Genomic DNA, 14,080 nt, shown 5'->3' on the forward strand with positions numbered 1-14,080 from the left:
AATTTAAGGCAGACTTATCATTAGCAAGGAAGGAATTTATACAGGCACAGGAGCGAGACGAGGAGCTGTTTAAAAAGCTGTCTGAAGCCAGCCTGACAGTGAACCTTGCAAAAAGTGAATTTGGCCACGGAAAGATCACTTATATGGGATTTGTGGTAGGACAGGGGCAGCTGGCTCCGATGCAGGCTAAGGTGCGGGCTATCTCTGAAGTCCCCACCCCAACAGACAAGAGAGCCCTGAGAAGGTTCTTGGGGATGGTGGGGTACTACTGGAAGTTTTGCAAAAACTTTGCGGATATTACCCTCCCTCTTACTAAGCTCTTGCCAAAGGATGCTAAGTTTGCGTGGGACGACCCTTGTTATCTTTGTCCGGGACAGAAACCACTGAGAATTTACACTGATCACAACCCATTAGTGTTTTTGGCCACTATGAAGTTTGCTAAGTTGGAGCCGGGTCTTAGAGGATTATTAAAATAACACATATAAAAGGAATGGAAAGGTGATTGCTGACTGTCTATCAAGGTGTTGACAACTTAAAGTTCTCTGTATTAGCCGAATAGCTGATGACCCTGTATATTAGTGTGTATCTAATAATGTATTCATGCCTATAATTTTTACCCCGGTAAAAATCCTTTGAAGGATAGGGGTGTGACGAAAAACCAAGTTATCAGAAGATTGATACTGATGAGAGAGATAAGGGAGACAATGGAGAAGCGTTCAAAGTGTTAATGAGAGAGGAGAGAGATAACGTAAAAGCAACACAATTAAGAGTATTGACAGACCGGTTGCTTTGAACCTGAACTGTTTGAAGTTTGATGGACAGGCGATACCCAGCAGGAGGATAAAAAGAACAGGTTCGCTAAGGCACGACACACACCACGAGATCACGAGATAACGAGACCCTGGAAGAGCGGTGTGCCCCCACAAGTTGGTGTGAGTTGGAGGTCTGGTCATGGGACTGATCATAGACGCACAGGGTGAAAAGGTACGATCAGCAGGAACCTGGTGTGTATGTCCGCCCTTTCCTGGGTGCCGGGTTCACCGTGGAAGAACGGTCATATCCGGAACGGAGGGTCACAGTTGGTGACCATAGAAGACAAAAAAGGGTTCGCCCGAAAGCTAACTGCGAAGAACAAAGGTCTGTGTGAATCAGAATTTGCATATTATCTCTCTCTCTCTCCCCAATGGCACAACAGCGATTACTGCGAACTGTCCTAAGCTGAACTGAACTCTGTGTCACTTGAGACTGATCATTTTACCCCTAGACTGCGATAGAGGTTGTTTGATTCCTATTACCCTAGTTCTGTGTACATGTGTGTTTTATCATTGCTAATCTGTTGCATCCATATCCTTACGATTAGAGTACTGTGTTACTTATTTCTTTGATAAAACTTTCTTAGTTCCAGTAATCCAGACTCCAACTAAGTGGTCCATTTCCGCTGGTTTGGCAACCCATTTACGGCGTACGTAACAACGGATAAAATAGGGTCTTTTAAGAGACTCTTAGACAGGTACATGAAGATTAGAAAAATAGAGGTCTATGCGGTAGGGTAATTCTAGGCAGTTTCTTGAGTAGGTTACATGGCTGGTATAACTTTGTGGGCCGAAGGGCCTGTAATGTACTTTAGATTTTTATGTTCTAGATACTTACAAAGTGATAAAATTACTTCAACAACCATTGCTACGTTACGGTACGTATTAAAAAATTATTCAGGAATATGCTTACACCTGTTCTTTGATGAGTTTGGAATGAATCTTGGCTACACCATTCACTGCATGTGAACCCACAATGCAGAGGTGTGCCATATTTATCTTCTTTTCTGAACTCTCTTCTATCAGACTCATTCGAGTTAAACGCTGGTCATCTCTAGGATAGCGAGTTTTGATTTTCTGTAGAAGACATTTTAAATTGTTGTAAACAGAATACTGTTTGTGAATGAATACAGTTATTAGATTCACACAGCATACAAACAGCCCCTCTGACCTATCACATCAAGGACCAGTCAATACTGATCCCATTCACCAGCACTTGGTCCATACCTTACTATGAGTAACCCCACTTTTCCTTTGATAATGCATTCAAGTCTTCAACCACTGGATGAAAATATTTTCCTGTAGATCGCTTTAAACCTCTTATTCCCCTTAAACCTATTTCCTCTGGCCTTCAGCACCTCTGCCATGGGAAAGGTTCCTTACTCTCTAACTATGTATGTAAATCTTTACCAAGGACTCTTGTTTCCACTGCTCTAAGGAAAACAAATGTGGATTATCCAGCCTCTCCTCTTATTTGAAACTTCTGTTCCAGGAAACATGATGGTGAAACTCCTCAGCCCTCTTTTCTTTTTTTTTGGTGTGTGCCTGCGTATGTGCGAGTGAGTCGGTGCGGGTGTGTCTGCGCGGGTGTGTCTGCATGTGCGTGTGTGCGCATTTGTATGTGTCCATGATGATGTCTTTTTCATGGCTTTTTTACAAGGCGTGGAGCGAGAGACAGACTGTGTGGCGCGCCACTCCGCACACACACATTTTTGCAGTATTTTTCCCTTTATTTTATGAGGTCGAGTTGCGATCTCAACACTCAACCCGGCACGGATGGAAAGCGTACTCGGGAGCGGACCCGACTGGTTTCGAACCTGGGAACCTCCGCTCCCGGGTTCGGCGCTGATGTCGTTGTGCCACCAGCTGGCCCCTCAGCCCTCTTTCCAGTGCAATCACATTACTTTGTATACTATAGAAACCAAAACTGCAAATAATGCTCCAGATGTAGCCTTACCCAAGTTATTTCAAAGTTGTATCAAAAATCTCCCTGCACTTATATGATTTTCCTAAATAATGATGGCAAGCATTCCATATACCTCCATTGTCAGTATATCTATCTGTGCTATTAGCTTCTGGGACCCTTGTAGTTTATTCTAATGTCCCTTTATTCTTCATCTGTCCTTCGGGGCTTACCATTCATAATACAGTCAAGAACACCTAACTGTTCCCTGATCTCTTACATCTGCAGGAAGTGTGTCCAGTTGCAGCTCCTTGCATGCATTGCATGGACCCATCGGAGCAACAGTTATAAGTTTTGGGAAGCATACAAGAAGCAGAGGGTTACAGATAAGAGTTTCATGGAGGTTGTCATACCAAGATTCAGTCAGATAGATGGGTGGCCCTTCAAGAGGTGACTGCAGATAGTGTGGGAGTCTCCTGTGGCTATCCTCCTCTCAAACAAATACAGTGGATTCTGGTTAATGGAGCCATCGGTTAATTGGGATAGCTGGTTATTTGGGATAACTCATAAAGAACAAAACTAATCAAGAAAATGGCCAGGATTCCCTTTGTTTATTTGGGACACTTTGTTTGATTAGGAATAGTCAGCATAGCTTTGTCAAAGGCAGGTTGTGCCTTACGAACCTGAATGAATTTTTTGAGGATGTGACTAAACACGTTGATGAAGGTAGAGCAGTAGATGTAGTGTGTATGGATTTCAGCAAGGCATTTGATAAGGTACCCCATGCCAGGCTTACTGAGAAAGTAAGGAGGCGTGGGATCCAAGGGGACCTTGCTTTGTGGATCCAGAATTGGCATGCCCACAGAAGGCAAAGAGTGGTTGTAGACAGGTCATATTCTGCATGGAGTTCAGTGACCAGTGGTGTGCCTCAGGGAGCTGTTCTGGGACCCCTTCTCTTCGTGATTTTTATAAATGACCTGGATGAGGAAGTGGAGGGAGGGATGGGTTAGTGAATTTGCTGATGACACGAAGGTTGGGGATGTTGTGGATAGTGTGGTGGGCTGTCACACTTGACCACTGCTACTCTCCCTTCCGTAACGCTTACAAAGTTCTCCTTCGTCCAGCTTTTGGAAAATCAGATCACTCTTTGATCCTGCTTTTGCCGATGTACAGGTAGAAGCTGAAACAAGAGGTGGCCATGGTTAAAACCGTCCACTGCTGGTCCGACCAATCGGTCTCCATGCTGCAGGACTGCTTCAATGACATCGACTGGAATGTCTTCCATGATGGGGATGTCTCCGAGTTTACGGATGGAATCACATGGTTCATCCGGAAGTGCAACAACAATGTTGTCCCTCAGAAGTCGGTAAAGGTCTTCCTGAACCAGAAACCCTGTATCAATAGTTCTGTGCAAACAGCACTTACTATGTGACACAGAGCTTAAGTTACCAGTAAGCAGCAGGAGCTCAAGAAACGCAGCTACAATTTGCGCAAAACTATCAAAGCTGCAAAACAACAATACACGGACAAGATTGAGTCAAGATTCACTACGAGTAGTACACATGACTTGTGGCAAGGGTTGCATACCATCGCAGACTTCAAAGCCAAACATAGTGGTGCCACCAATATCGCAGCCTCTCTCCCAGATGAGCTCAATCACTTTTACGCTTGGTTCGATGTCACTAACTCTTGAGTCTCCGAGGAAAGCCACCACTACAACCTGCAACCTGGTCATCTCTGAGACTGAGGTACGCAGATGTTTCCAAGTGGACAGTTGCAAGGCTGCGGGACCGGACAGCATCCCAGGGTGAGTATTGAGGATGTGTGCAGCACAACTGGCAGGTGTGTTTACAGACACCCCCTCCCAGTGTACAGTGCCCTCTTGCTTCAAATTATCACCATCGTCCCTGTACCAAAAAAGACCAAGGTAACATGTCTGTATGACTGGCGTCCTGTCGCACTGACCTCAACAATAAGCAAACGCTTTGAGAGGCTGCTCAAGGACTACTTCAGTAGCACGCTACCACCCAAATTGGACTCCCAACAATTCACCTACCGATACAACTGATTGACAGACGACTCAATAGCCACTGCTCTACATACCATCCTTACACATCTGGAGAAGAAGATTGCTTATGTGAGAATGCTGTTCTTGGACCACAGTTCAGCATTCAACACCATAATTCCCTCCAGGCTCGACAGGAAGCTCAGAGACCTCGGTCTTGATCCTGCTTTGTGCAGCTGGATCTTGGACTACCTGTCAGATTGCCGGCAGGTGGTAAGAGTGGGCTCCCTCACCTCCAACCCTCTGACTCAACATAGGAACTCCTCAGAACTGTGTACTAAGTCCCCTCCTTTACTCCCTGTATACCCATGACTGTGTCGCCACCCACAGCTCTAAACTGCTAATTAAATTTGATGGCAACACTACATTGATTGGCCGAATCTCAAACAATAACGAGGTGGCCGACGGGGAAGAAGTCATCTCTCTAACACAGGGGTGTCAAGAAAATAACCTCTCCCTCAATGTCGCAAAAACAAAGGAGCTGCTTGTGAATGGGCTAACCCCTATTGACATCAATGGATCTGGGGTTGAGAGGGTAAACAGCTTCAAGTTCCTCGGCATCTACATCAGTGAGGGCCTCACGTGGTCTGTACACACCAGCTGCGTGGTGAAAAAGGCACAACAGTGCCTCTTTCACCTCAGACAGTTGAGGAAGTTTGGTATAGGCCCCCAAATCCTAAGAACTTTCTAAAGGGGTACAATTGAGAGCATCCTGACTGACTGCATCACTGCCTGGTATGAGAACTGTACCTCCCTTAATTGCAAGGTTCTGCAGAGAGTGGTGTGGACAGCTCAGCGCATCTGTAGTTGTGAACTTCCCATGATTCAGGATATTTACAAAGACAAGTGTGAAAAAAGGGCCTGAAGGATCACTGGGGACCCAAGTCATCCCAACCACAATCTATTCTAGCCACTACCATCCATGAAATGGTACTGCAGCATAAAAGCCAGGACTAACAGGTTCCGGGACAGCTTCTTCCATCAGGCCATCAGACTGATTAACTAATGCTGATTTGAGTGTATTTCTATGTTATATTGACTGTTCTATTTATTATAAATCATTATAAATTACTATGATTGCATATTGCACATTTAGACAGAGTCATAATGTAAAGACTTCTCATATATGTGAAGGATGTAAGAAATAAAGTCAATTCAAATCAAAAGAATGAACTTTTGAGAGTACAAAGCTTGTATGTGCCTGTCAGAATAAAAGGTAACGATAACAAGTATAGAGAACCCAAGATCCACAAACTGGACTGTCTGGGTCAGCCTACTGTCTCTGCCTGCTCATGCCCTACTGAAATCATGTCCTCATATTTTGATTCAATTCTACCTCCCTTGGTTCATTCCTTTCCCACCTACATCTGCGACACTTCTCATGCCCCCGATCTTCTCAGTATCTTTCAATTCCCTGGCCCTAACCACTTCATCTTCACCATGCATGTTTAGTCCCAATACACATCTATCCCCTATCAGGAAGGCCTCAAATCCCTCCACTTCTTTCTTGACAGAAGAACCAACCAATCCCCCTCCACCACCACCCTCCTCCATCTGGCAAAACTAGTCTTCACCCTGAACAATGTTTCCTTTGGCTCCTCCCACTTTCTCCAAACCCACGGGGTAGCCATGGGCACTCGCATGGGCCCAAGGTATGCTTGCCTCTTTGTCGGCTATGTAGGACAGTCTACGTTCAAAGCCTTCTATGGTTATACTCCCCAACTCTTATTCCACTACATTGAGAACTGCATTAGCGCTGCTTCATGCATTCGTGCTGAGCTCGTCAATTTCATCAACTTTGCCTCTAACTTCCACCCTGCTCTTAAGTTCACTTGGGCCATCTCGGACACCTCCTTTCCCTTTCTTGATCCCTCTGTCTCCATCTCTGGAGACAAACTGTCACCCAACATCTTTTATAAACCTCATTCCCATAGGTATCTCAACTAGATCTCTTCCCACCCTTTCTCCTGTAAGAATGCTATTCCCTCTTCACAGTTTCTTTGTCTCTGCCACTGCCGCATCCGTTCTTAGGATGCAACTTTCTATTTCAGTACATTAGCGACACTCACAACACGCTGGAGGAACTCAGCAGGTTGGGCAGCATCTGTGGAAACGATCAGTCGACGTTTCGGGCCGGAACCCTTCGTCAGGATTGTAGGGGGAAGGGGCAGAGACCCTATAAAGAAGGTGGGGGGAGGGTGGGAAGGAGAAGGCTGGTAGGTTCCAGGTGAAAAACCAGTAAGGGGAAAGATAAAGGGGTAGGGGAGGGGAAGCAGGGAGGTGATAGGCAGGAAAGGTGAAGAGGGAATAGGGGAAAGCACAATGGGTAGTAGAAGGAGGTGGAACCATAGCGATGTCCTCCTTCTTTAAAGAATAGGGCTTCCCTCCTTCTATTATAGGTGCTTCCCTTACCCGCATTTCCTCCAATTCTCATACATCGGCACTCGCCCATCTTCCCGCCATCGTAATAGTGATGAGTTCCTCTTGTCTCTACCTTCCACCCCACCAGCCTCCGCATCCTACACATTATCCTCTGCTATTTCTGCCATGTCCAAAGGGACCCTACCACTAAACATATTTTTACTTCTCCCCCAACTCCCTTTTCCACAGAGATTGCCTCCTCCATGATTCCCTTGTCCATTTGTCCTTCCCCGCACTTAACTCTGCAAGCAGCCTAAGAGCTACACCTGCCCATCCACCTACTCCCTCACCTCCATTCTGAGCTCCAAACATTCTTTCCAGGTGAGGCAAAACTTCACCTGCAAATTTGCCATTGTCATCTATTGTGTCTGGTGCTTCCGGTGCGGCCTCCTCTACATTGGTGAGGCTATCATAAATTTGGGGACCACTTCATCGAGCAACTCCGCACTATCTGCCACAAGCATGACTTCCTAGTGGCCAAACATTTCAATTCTGATTCCCATTCCTGTTTCAATGTATCAATCCATGGCCTCCTCTTGTGCCAAGATGAGGCCACCCTCAGGGTGGAGGAGCAACACATTATCCCCACTCAAATCTTTTACTTCTTCTCAGCTGCCTATTACGTCCCCCTGGGTCTCCTCCTCTTTACCTTTCTATTGCTAGCCACTCTATTCTCCTATCAGATCGTTTCTTCTTCAGCCCTTGAGCTTTCCCACCCTCCTGGCTTCATCTATCACCTTCAAGCTGGTCTTTTACCCCTCCCCCAACCATTTAATTCAGGCATCTCCTCCATTCCTTCTCAGTCCTGAAGGAGGGTCTTGGCCCGAAAAGTCGACTGTTTATTCATTTCCACAGATATCGCCTGACCTGCTGAGTTCCTCCAGCATTTTGTGTGTGTTACTGAAACACCTTCACCCTTTCTTCTTTCTTCCTCACTTAGCAGTTCTAGTGTACGCTCTGCTTTTTCGCCTCGTCTTATTGCATACTGGGAAACAGAGAGCAAGCATGGAAACCACACAGTTGAGATCTTGCTTCATCTGGATGCCTCACCTTAAAAAATACTATAGGAAGTACAATATACTTGTAGAACCATACCGAAAACCAATCAGCTGAAACCATTAACAACCAATGTGTAAGTAGCCAATGACTGCTTTAAATAGTGAGTAGCTCTTCCTTGCAATGTTAATTGCGAACACTTCTCAACCCTATAATTCCATCATGGAGATGGATGAGGACCACAAAATCTATCTTCAAATTAAACATCCTTATATTGCTGTTACCTCAAAAGCAAAAAGATGCAAATTGCAAATATTCAAAAATTGGAAATCCAAACAGATTAGATGCTCAGCAAATCCAAATCCACTTCTGGAGACAGTATCAGAGTTAATGCTTCAAGTCATACCATTTTCACTGAGATATCAAGCCAAACACTCATTTTGCCTGCCGATTGATAATGCTGAGTACTTGTAGCATTTTTATGCCTGTTTCTTCAGAGGCCTTGAGCTAAAACGCTGGCAACCAAGAAGTCATTAAAGAACTGAAGATTATGATAATTCACCACTGCTTTCAACAAGGAACACACATTAAACATATATAAATAAACATATCTTTCCTGTTAAAATAAAAGAAAATATAGAATCTATATAGAACAGAAACATTGGAAGTAATGAGGTCTGTGAAAGAAACATACTGTCATTATTTCCATAATAATGGAAATATTATGGACCAACTATCTGGACCTGCCTCTCAGTTTTTCTCTGCACCACCTTACTTTCCATTTTTCTATTTCCTATTTATGATTTATAATTTCAATTTTTAATATTTACTATCGATTTGTAATCCAGGGAGCGGGAAGCGCACAATCAAATATCGCTATGATGATTGTATGTTCTAGTATCAATTGTTTGGCAACAATAAAGTATAAAGTATCATTGCCAATATACAAGGGAACAGTCTCCAGCATTAGTAGTAATACTATGCTATTTATTACACTGCCTACATCTGCATTATTCCCCATTTTCCCTCAACAAAGGATTGAAAAACAGAATTAATATATTTATTTAAGCTTGTAGAATCGCACACTTACATCCAGATGCCTTCTGTTAATTTCATATATAATCTCCAGGTGCCTGGGTAAGAGTTTCTCAAATAAATGCACAGGCCAACGTTCAAGGGCCTCAGGCAAAACTGTGTGATTAGTATACGCAAACGTATTCTTGGTGATAGTCCAAGCCTGAAAAATAACATAAGTATTTTACTGCTCTATTGATTTCACATTTTAATTCATGGCTCTGTACTTAATGTTTAACAAGTTTCAGCATTCAAAGTGCTTTCACCAAAATCTGAGTTCTTGTAACTCTGTATTTTTTCTTGGCAATTTGAACTGATGATCACTTTGCCATTTTCAATTTAGGTTGCTAAAATTGATCAAATCATGGGTATTAATGCCATAAGGAATTAGATCAACTGAAAATTAAGACTACTGAGATTCTTATATTTTTAGCTTGAATCCAATTATACTAACTTGGATGAGATAAGATTAATATTGTCACCACCAAATAAACCATTGAGGAATTTGGTTAACTATGGAAAATTTCATGTTGAAAGCAAATTGGTGTTTAGAGTCCTTTTGTAGCCACTGGTCTCATATTTTGAAGCTACTAGGCTCTAATACAACTTACTTTGTTTACATGGTCTAACCTGATCCCAATCAAGCTTCTCAAGGTCCACTAAAATCCTCATTAACTCAGGAATTGCCAAGGCAGGATGGGTGTCATTCAGCTGAATTGCCACCTACAAATAATATAAAGAGGAATCATAAATATAACCTTATCATATTCATATCCATCAAGGATAAAATTTTAGTCTTTGTGCAATGCTCAAATTTATTAGAAAAGATTCACTATTGTTCGGGAATAGTACCTCTGTCCAACAAAGCACTGTGTAGTTTCCTGGCAACATTGTGGTTTGTCATTCCGCTCACTTTGCTCTCTTCAACAGAGCAGGTAGGGAATAGGGGACGGAATCAAAATCGTGTTTATTATTATTGACATACGGCATGAAATTTGTTGTTTTGTGGCAGCAGTACAGTACAAGCTATAAAAATTACTGTAACAGAGAAACTAGGAATGAGTAAGGGCTGGCTATATAGAGTACACAGGATGAGGATCTCGAATAATAACATAGTTATTAGGCTACATCTGCAACTATGTTTTCATCTTGATCTTCTTTTACTGTGCTTCATTACATTACCTAGATTTTCCAGGTTTTGCTCCCACTCTGTTACTTTGTTTTAATCTGTCACAATTCTTCTGCAGCATAAACAAAAACTGCAGTGCTGAAAATCTGACATGAAAAACATTCTACAAATTTTGCCAGTATTTTTTGTTCGTGTAATCTCCCTCACTTCCTTTGATACACAATATTGTTTGTTATTTTATCAACTTCTTCCCTCTGTCCAATCACAACATTCTTTTCCTTGATTCTGACTGGCTTAAAAGGGTTCAGTAAATAAAAGCTCCAGTTTTAAAAGATTAACCTGTTTCCCTCCCCACTGATGTTGTAAGATAACCAGCAGTTATCCATATTTCTAAATTGCTCCACTATATTTGATATGATTACTTTTCCTCTCAAGTGCTAAGCAACAGTACAAGCTACCTGTAAATAAATGGCAATGTCACAAAATAGCAAAATAATGAATTGTTGCAGCAGATCAAATGTTTAAGAACACCATATTTACTCAATGGCCACTTTATTAGAATACACCTGCTTGTTAATATAATTATCTAATCAGCCAATCATGTGACTGTAACTCAATGCATAAAAGCAGATTCAGTTGTTGTTCAGATCAAACAGCAGAATGGGGATAAATGCGATCTAAGTGATTTTGACCGTGGAATGACTGTTGGTGCCAGATGGGATGGTTTGAGGATCTCAGAAACTGCTGATCTTCTGGGATTTTCACACACAGCAGTCTCTAATTTACAGAGAATGGTGCAAAAAAAAACAAAAACATCCAGTGAACATCAAGTCTATGGGTGAAAATATCTTGTTAATGAGAAATGTCAGAGAAGATTAGCCAGACTGGTTCAAGCTGACAGGAAGGCAACAGTAACTCAGCCACATGTTGTCTCACCTGAAGAATGCTGCCTCATTTGCCACAATGCTGTTTATTGACTTCAACTCAGTTTTTACAAATGTTTGTAATATGATCATACCTCAGCAGCTGGTGGGTAAACTGTCCTCATTAGATCTCAACACCTCTCTCTGTAACTGGATCCTGAACTTCTTGACAGAAAGGCCAGTCAGTCTGTTTTGGCAGAAACATCTCTAGCTCTATTATGCTGAGCACCAGCATCCACTGCAATTCACACTGCTGACACATGACTGCATTGCCAGATCCAGTTCAAACCAAATCATCAAGTGGTAAGTCTCATCAACAAGGAGGTAGAACAGCTGATAGAATGGTGCAAGCACAACAACTTGAGTCTCAATGTGGACAGGACCAAAGAAATGATTGTGGACTTTAGGAAAGTGCAGGCTGAACACTCGTCACTACACATACATGGACGGCTCCACCATGGAAAGAGTTAGGTGTACCAAGTTTCTGGGAGTGCACATAATGGATGATCTTACCTCGTCCATCAATGCCACCTTTTTGGTCAAAAAAGCATAGCAGCATCTCCATTTCCAGAGGTGATTGAGGCTCCTCCCCCCAACACTCCTGCCCCCCCAACCAATTTTTACCTCGAAGTGCTGTGACCAGCTGCATCACCATCTGGTATGGGAATTGCAAAGCATTTGACTGTAAATCCCCACAAAGGATTGCAAGAGCTGCTGAGAAGATCATCAATTGGGTCTCTCTTCCAGCAATTAGAGATACTTATCAGGAGCGTACGCAGGGCTCTTTGCTAGTAATCTCTCCCATCTGTCCAACAATTTCTTTGACTCCCTACCATCAAGCAGAAGGTACCATAGCATTAGGACAAATATGGTAGGTCAAATATGATGGCGGTATTAATGGTAAGACTCTTGACAGTGTGGAGGATCAGAGGGATCTTGGGGTCCGAGTCCATAGGACACTCAAAGCTACTACACAGGTTGACTCTGTGGTTAAGAAGGCGTACGGTGCACTGGCCTTCATCAATCGTGGGATTGAGTTTAAGAGCCGAGAGATAATGTTGCAGCTATATAGGACCCTGGTCAGACCCCACTTGGAGTACTGTGCTCAGTTCTGGTCGCCTCACTACAGGAAGGATGTGGAAACCATAGAAAGGGTGCAGAGGAGATTTACAAGGACGTTGCCTGGATTGGGGAGCATGCCTTATGAGAATAGGTTGAGTGAACTCGGCCTTTTCTCCTTAGGGCAATGGAGGATGAGAGGTGACTTGATAGAGGTGTACAAGATAATGAGAAGCGTTGATCGTGTGGATAGTCAGAGGCTTTTCCCCAGGGCTGAAATGGCTAGCACAAGAGGGCATAGTTTTAAGGTGCTTGGAAGCAGGTACAGAGGAGATGTCGGGGGTAAGTTTTTTACACAGAGAGTGGTGAGTGCATGGAATGGGCTGCTGGCGGCGGTGGTGGAGGTGGAACTGATAGGGTCTTTTAAGAGACTCCTGGATGGCTACATGGAGCTTAGAAAAATAGAGGGCTATGGGTAAAGCCTGGGTAGTTCTTTTTGTGGGCCAAAGGGCCTGTATTGTGCTGTATGTTTCCTGTTTCTATGTTTCCAGGACATAAACAGTTAGGATAGAAAACAGCTTCTTCACCCAAGCTGTAAGACTACTGAACTCCCTGCAACCATCCAGGTCTGATCACATATAAAATGTTAGTACCGCTACACTGTTTACTTTATAACTTGTATCATATATGACCTTATTATTTGTTTATTTATTTGCAGTAATATTTATGCATTGTATGTGTGAGTTACAGTATTTGTACTGTGTTGTGTACCTTGGTCTGGCCCGGAGGAACTGTTTCTCGTTTATTGTTATATGGTTGAACGACAATAAACTTGAACGAGACGTGAACTTGTTACAATGGTGGTGTGCAGAAGAGCATCTCTGAATGCATGACATGTTAAACCTTGAAGTGGATAGGCTATAGCAGCAGAAGACCATGAACCTACACTCAGTGAGCACTTTATAAGGTATAAGAGGTACCTAATAAACTATACTGTGCAACCCAACAATTGTTGGTCACAGCATAAATGCCTGCAGATTCCTAACATTAAGGAATTGTTCAAACAATCGCAAGGGGCATAGATAGGGTCAACATACATTTTCTTTATCTTGGGAAGGGTATCTAAAAACTAGAGGGCATAGGCTTCAGGGCATGGGTGAAAGTTTTAAGAGACCGGAGGGGCAAATTGTTCACACAGAGGTTGGTTCATATATGGAATGAGCTGCCAGAGAAGATGGTTGAGGCAGGTATGATAACATCCAAAAGACATTTGGATAAGTACATGGATATGAGTGACTTAGAGGGATATGGCCAAATGTGAGCATATGGGACTAACCTGGTGGGACATGGTCGAGTTGGGCTGAAGAACCCATTTCAATATTGTATTACTCTATGACTCTAATGCAGGGGTGGCCAACCTTTTACATACCATGTGTCAATTTTTTCACGCACGAGTTCAGATGCGATATTTTTCACGCATGAGTTCTATAGTTAATATATTTTTACAAGAATTGAATGGGGGTACAGGAGTTGTATGGCGCATCTGAACTCATGCGTGAAAAAACTGACGCATGGAATGTAAAAGGTTGGCCACTCATGCTCTAATGAATTCATTAAACATTTTCCAAAGATTTGTAACATTGTGAAGTCTTTCTGAATAAAACAAGAGGTTTTCTGAATTCCAGTCAACAATTTTCA

At 42.9% G+C, this 14,080-nt stretch overlaps 1 protein-coding gene across 1 annotated transcript in view; it reads right to left on the bottom strand.

Moving 5' to 3' along the window:
- pygl (phosphorylase, glycogen, liver) overlaps window positions 1-14,080 on the bottom strand; it is a 130,943-nt gene that overhangs the window by 54,752 nt on the left and 62,111 nt on the right. The window contains exons 9-11 of the mRNA XM_063048653.1: window positions 9,902-9,994; window positions 9,288-9,434; window positions 1,726-1,889 (exon numbers count right to left, since the gene is read on the bottom strand). Of these exons, the coding sequence (XP_062904723.1) occupies window positions 1,726-1,889; window positions 9,288-9,434; window positions 9,902-9,994 (404 nt within the window). The remainder of the gene's footprint in view (window positions 1-1,725; window positions 1,890-9,287; window positions 9,435-9,901; window positions 9,995-14,080) is intronic.

This window comes from Mobula hypostoma, chromosome 1 (assembly GCF_963921235.1).
Source record: "Mobula hypostoma chromosome 1, sMobHyp1.1, whole genome shotgun sequence".
In the NCBI taxonomy this organism is placed as follows: Eukaryota; Metazoa; Chordata; class Chondrichthyes; order Myliobatiformes; family Myliobatidae; genus Mobula; species Mobula hypostoma.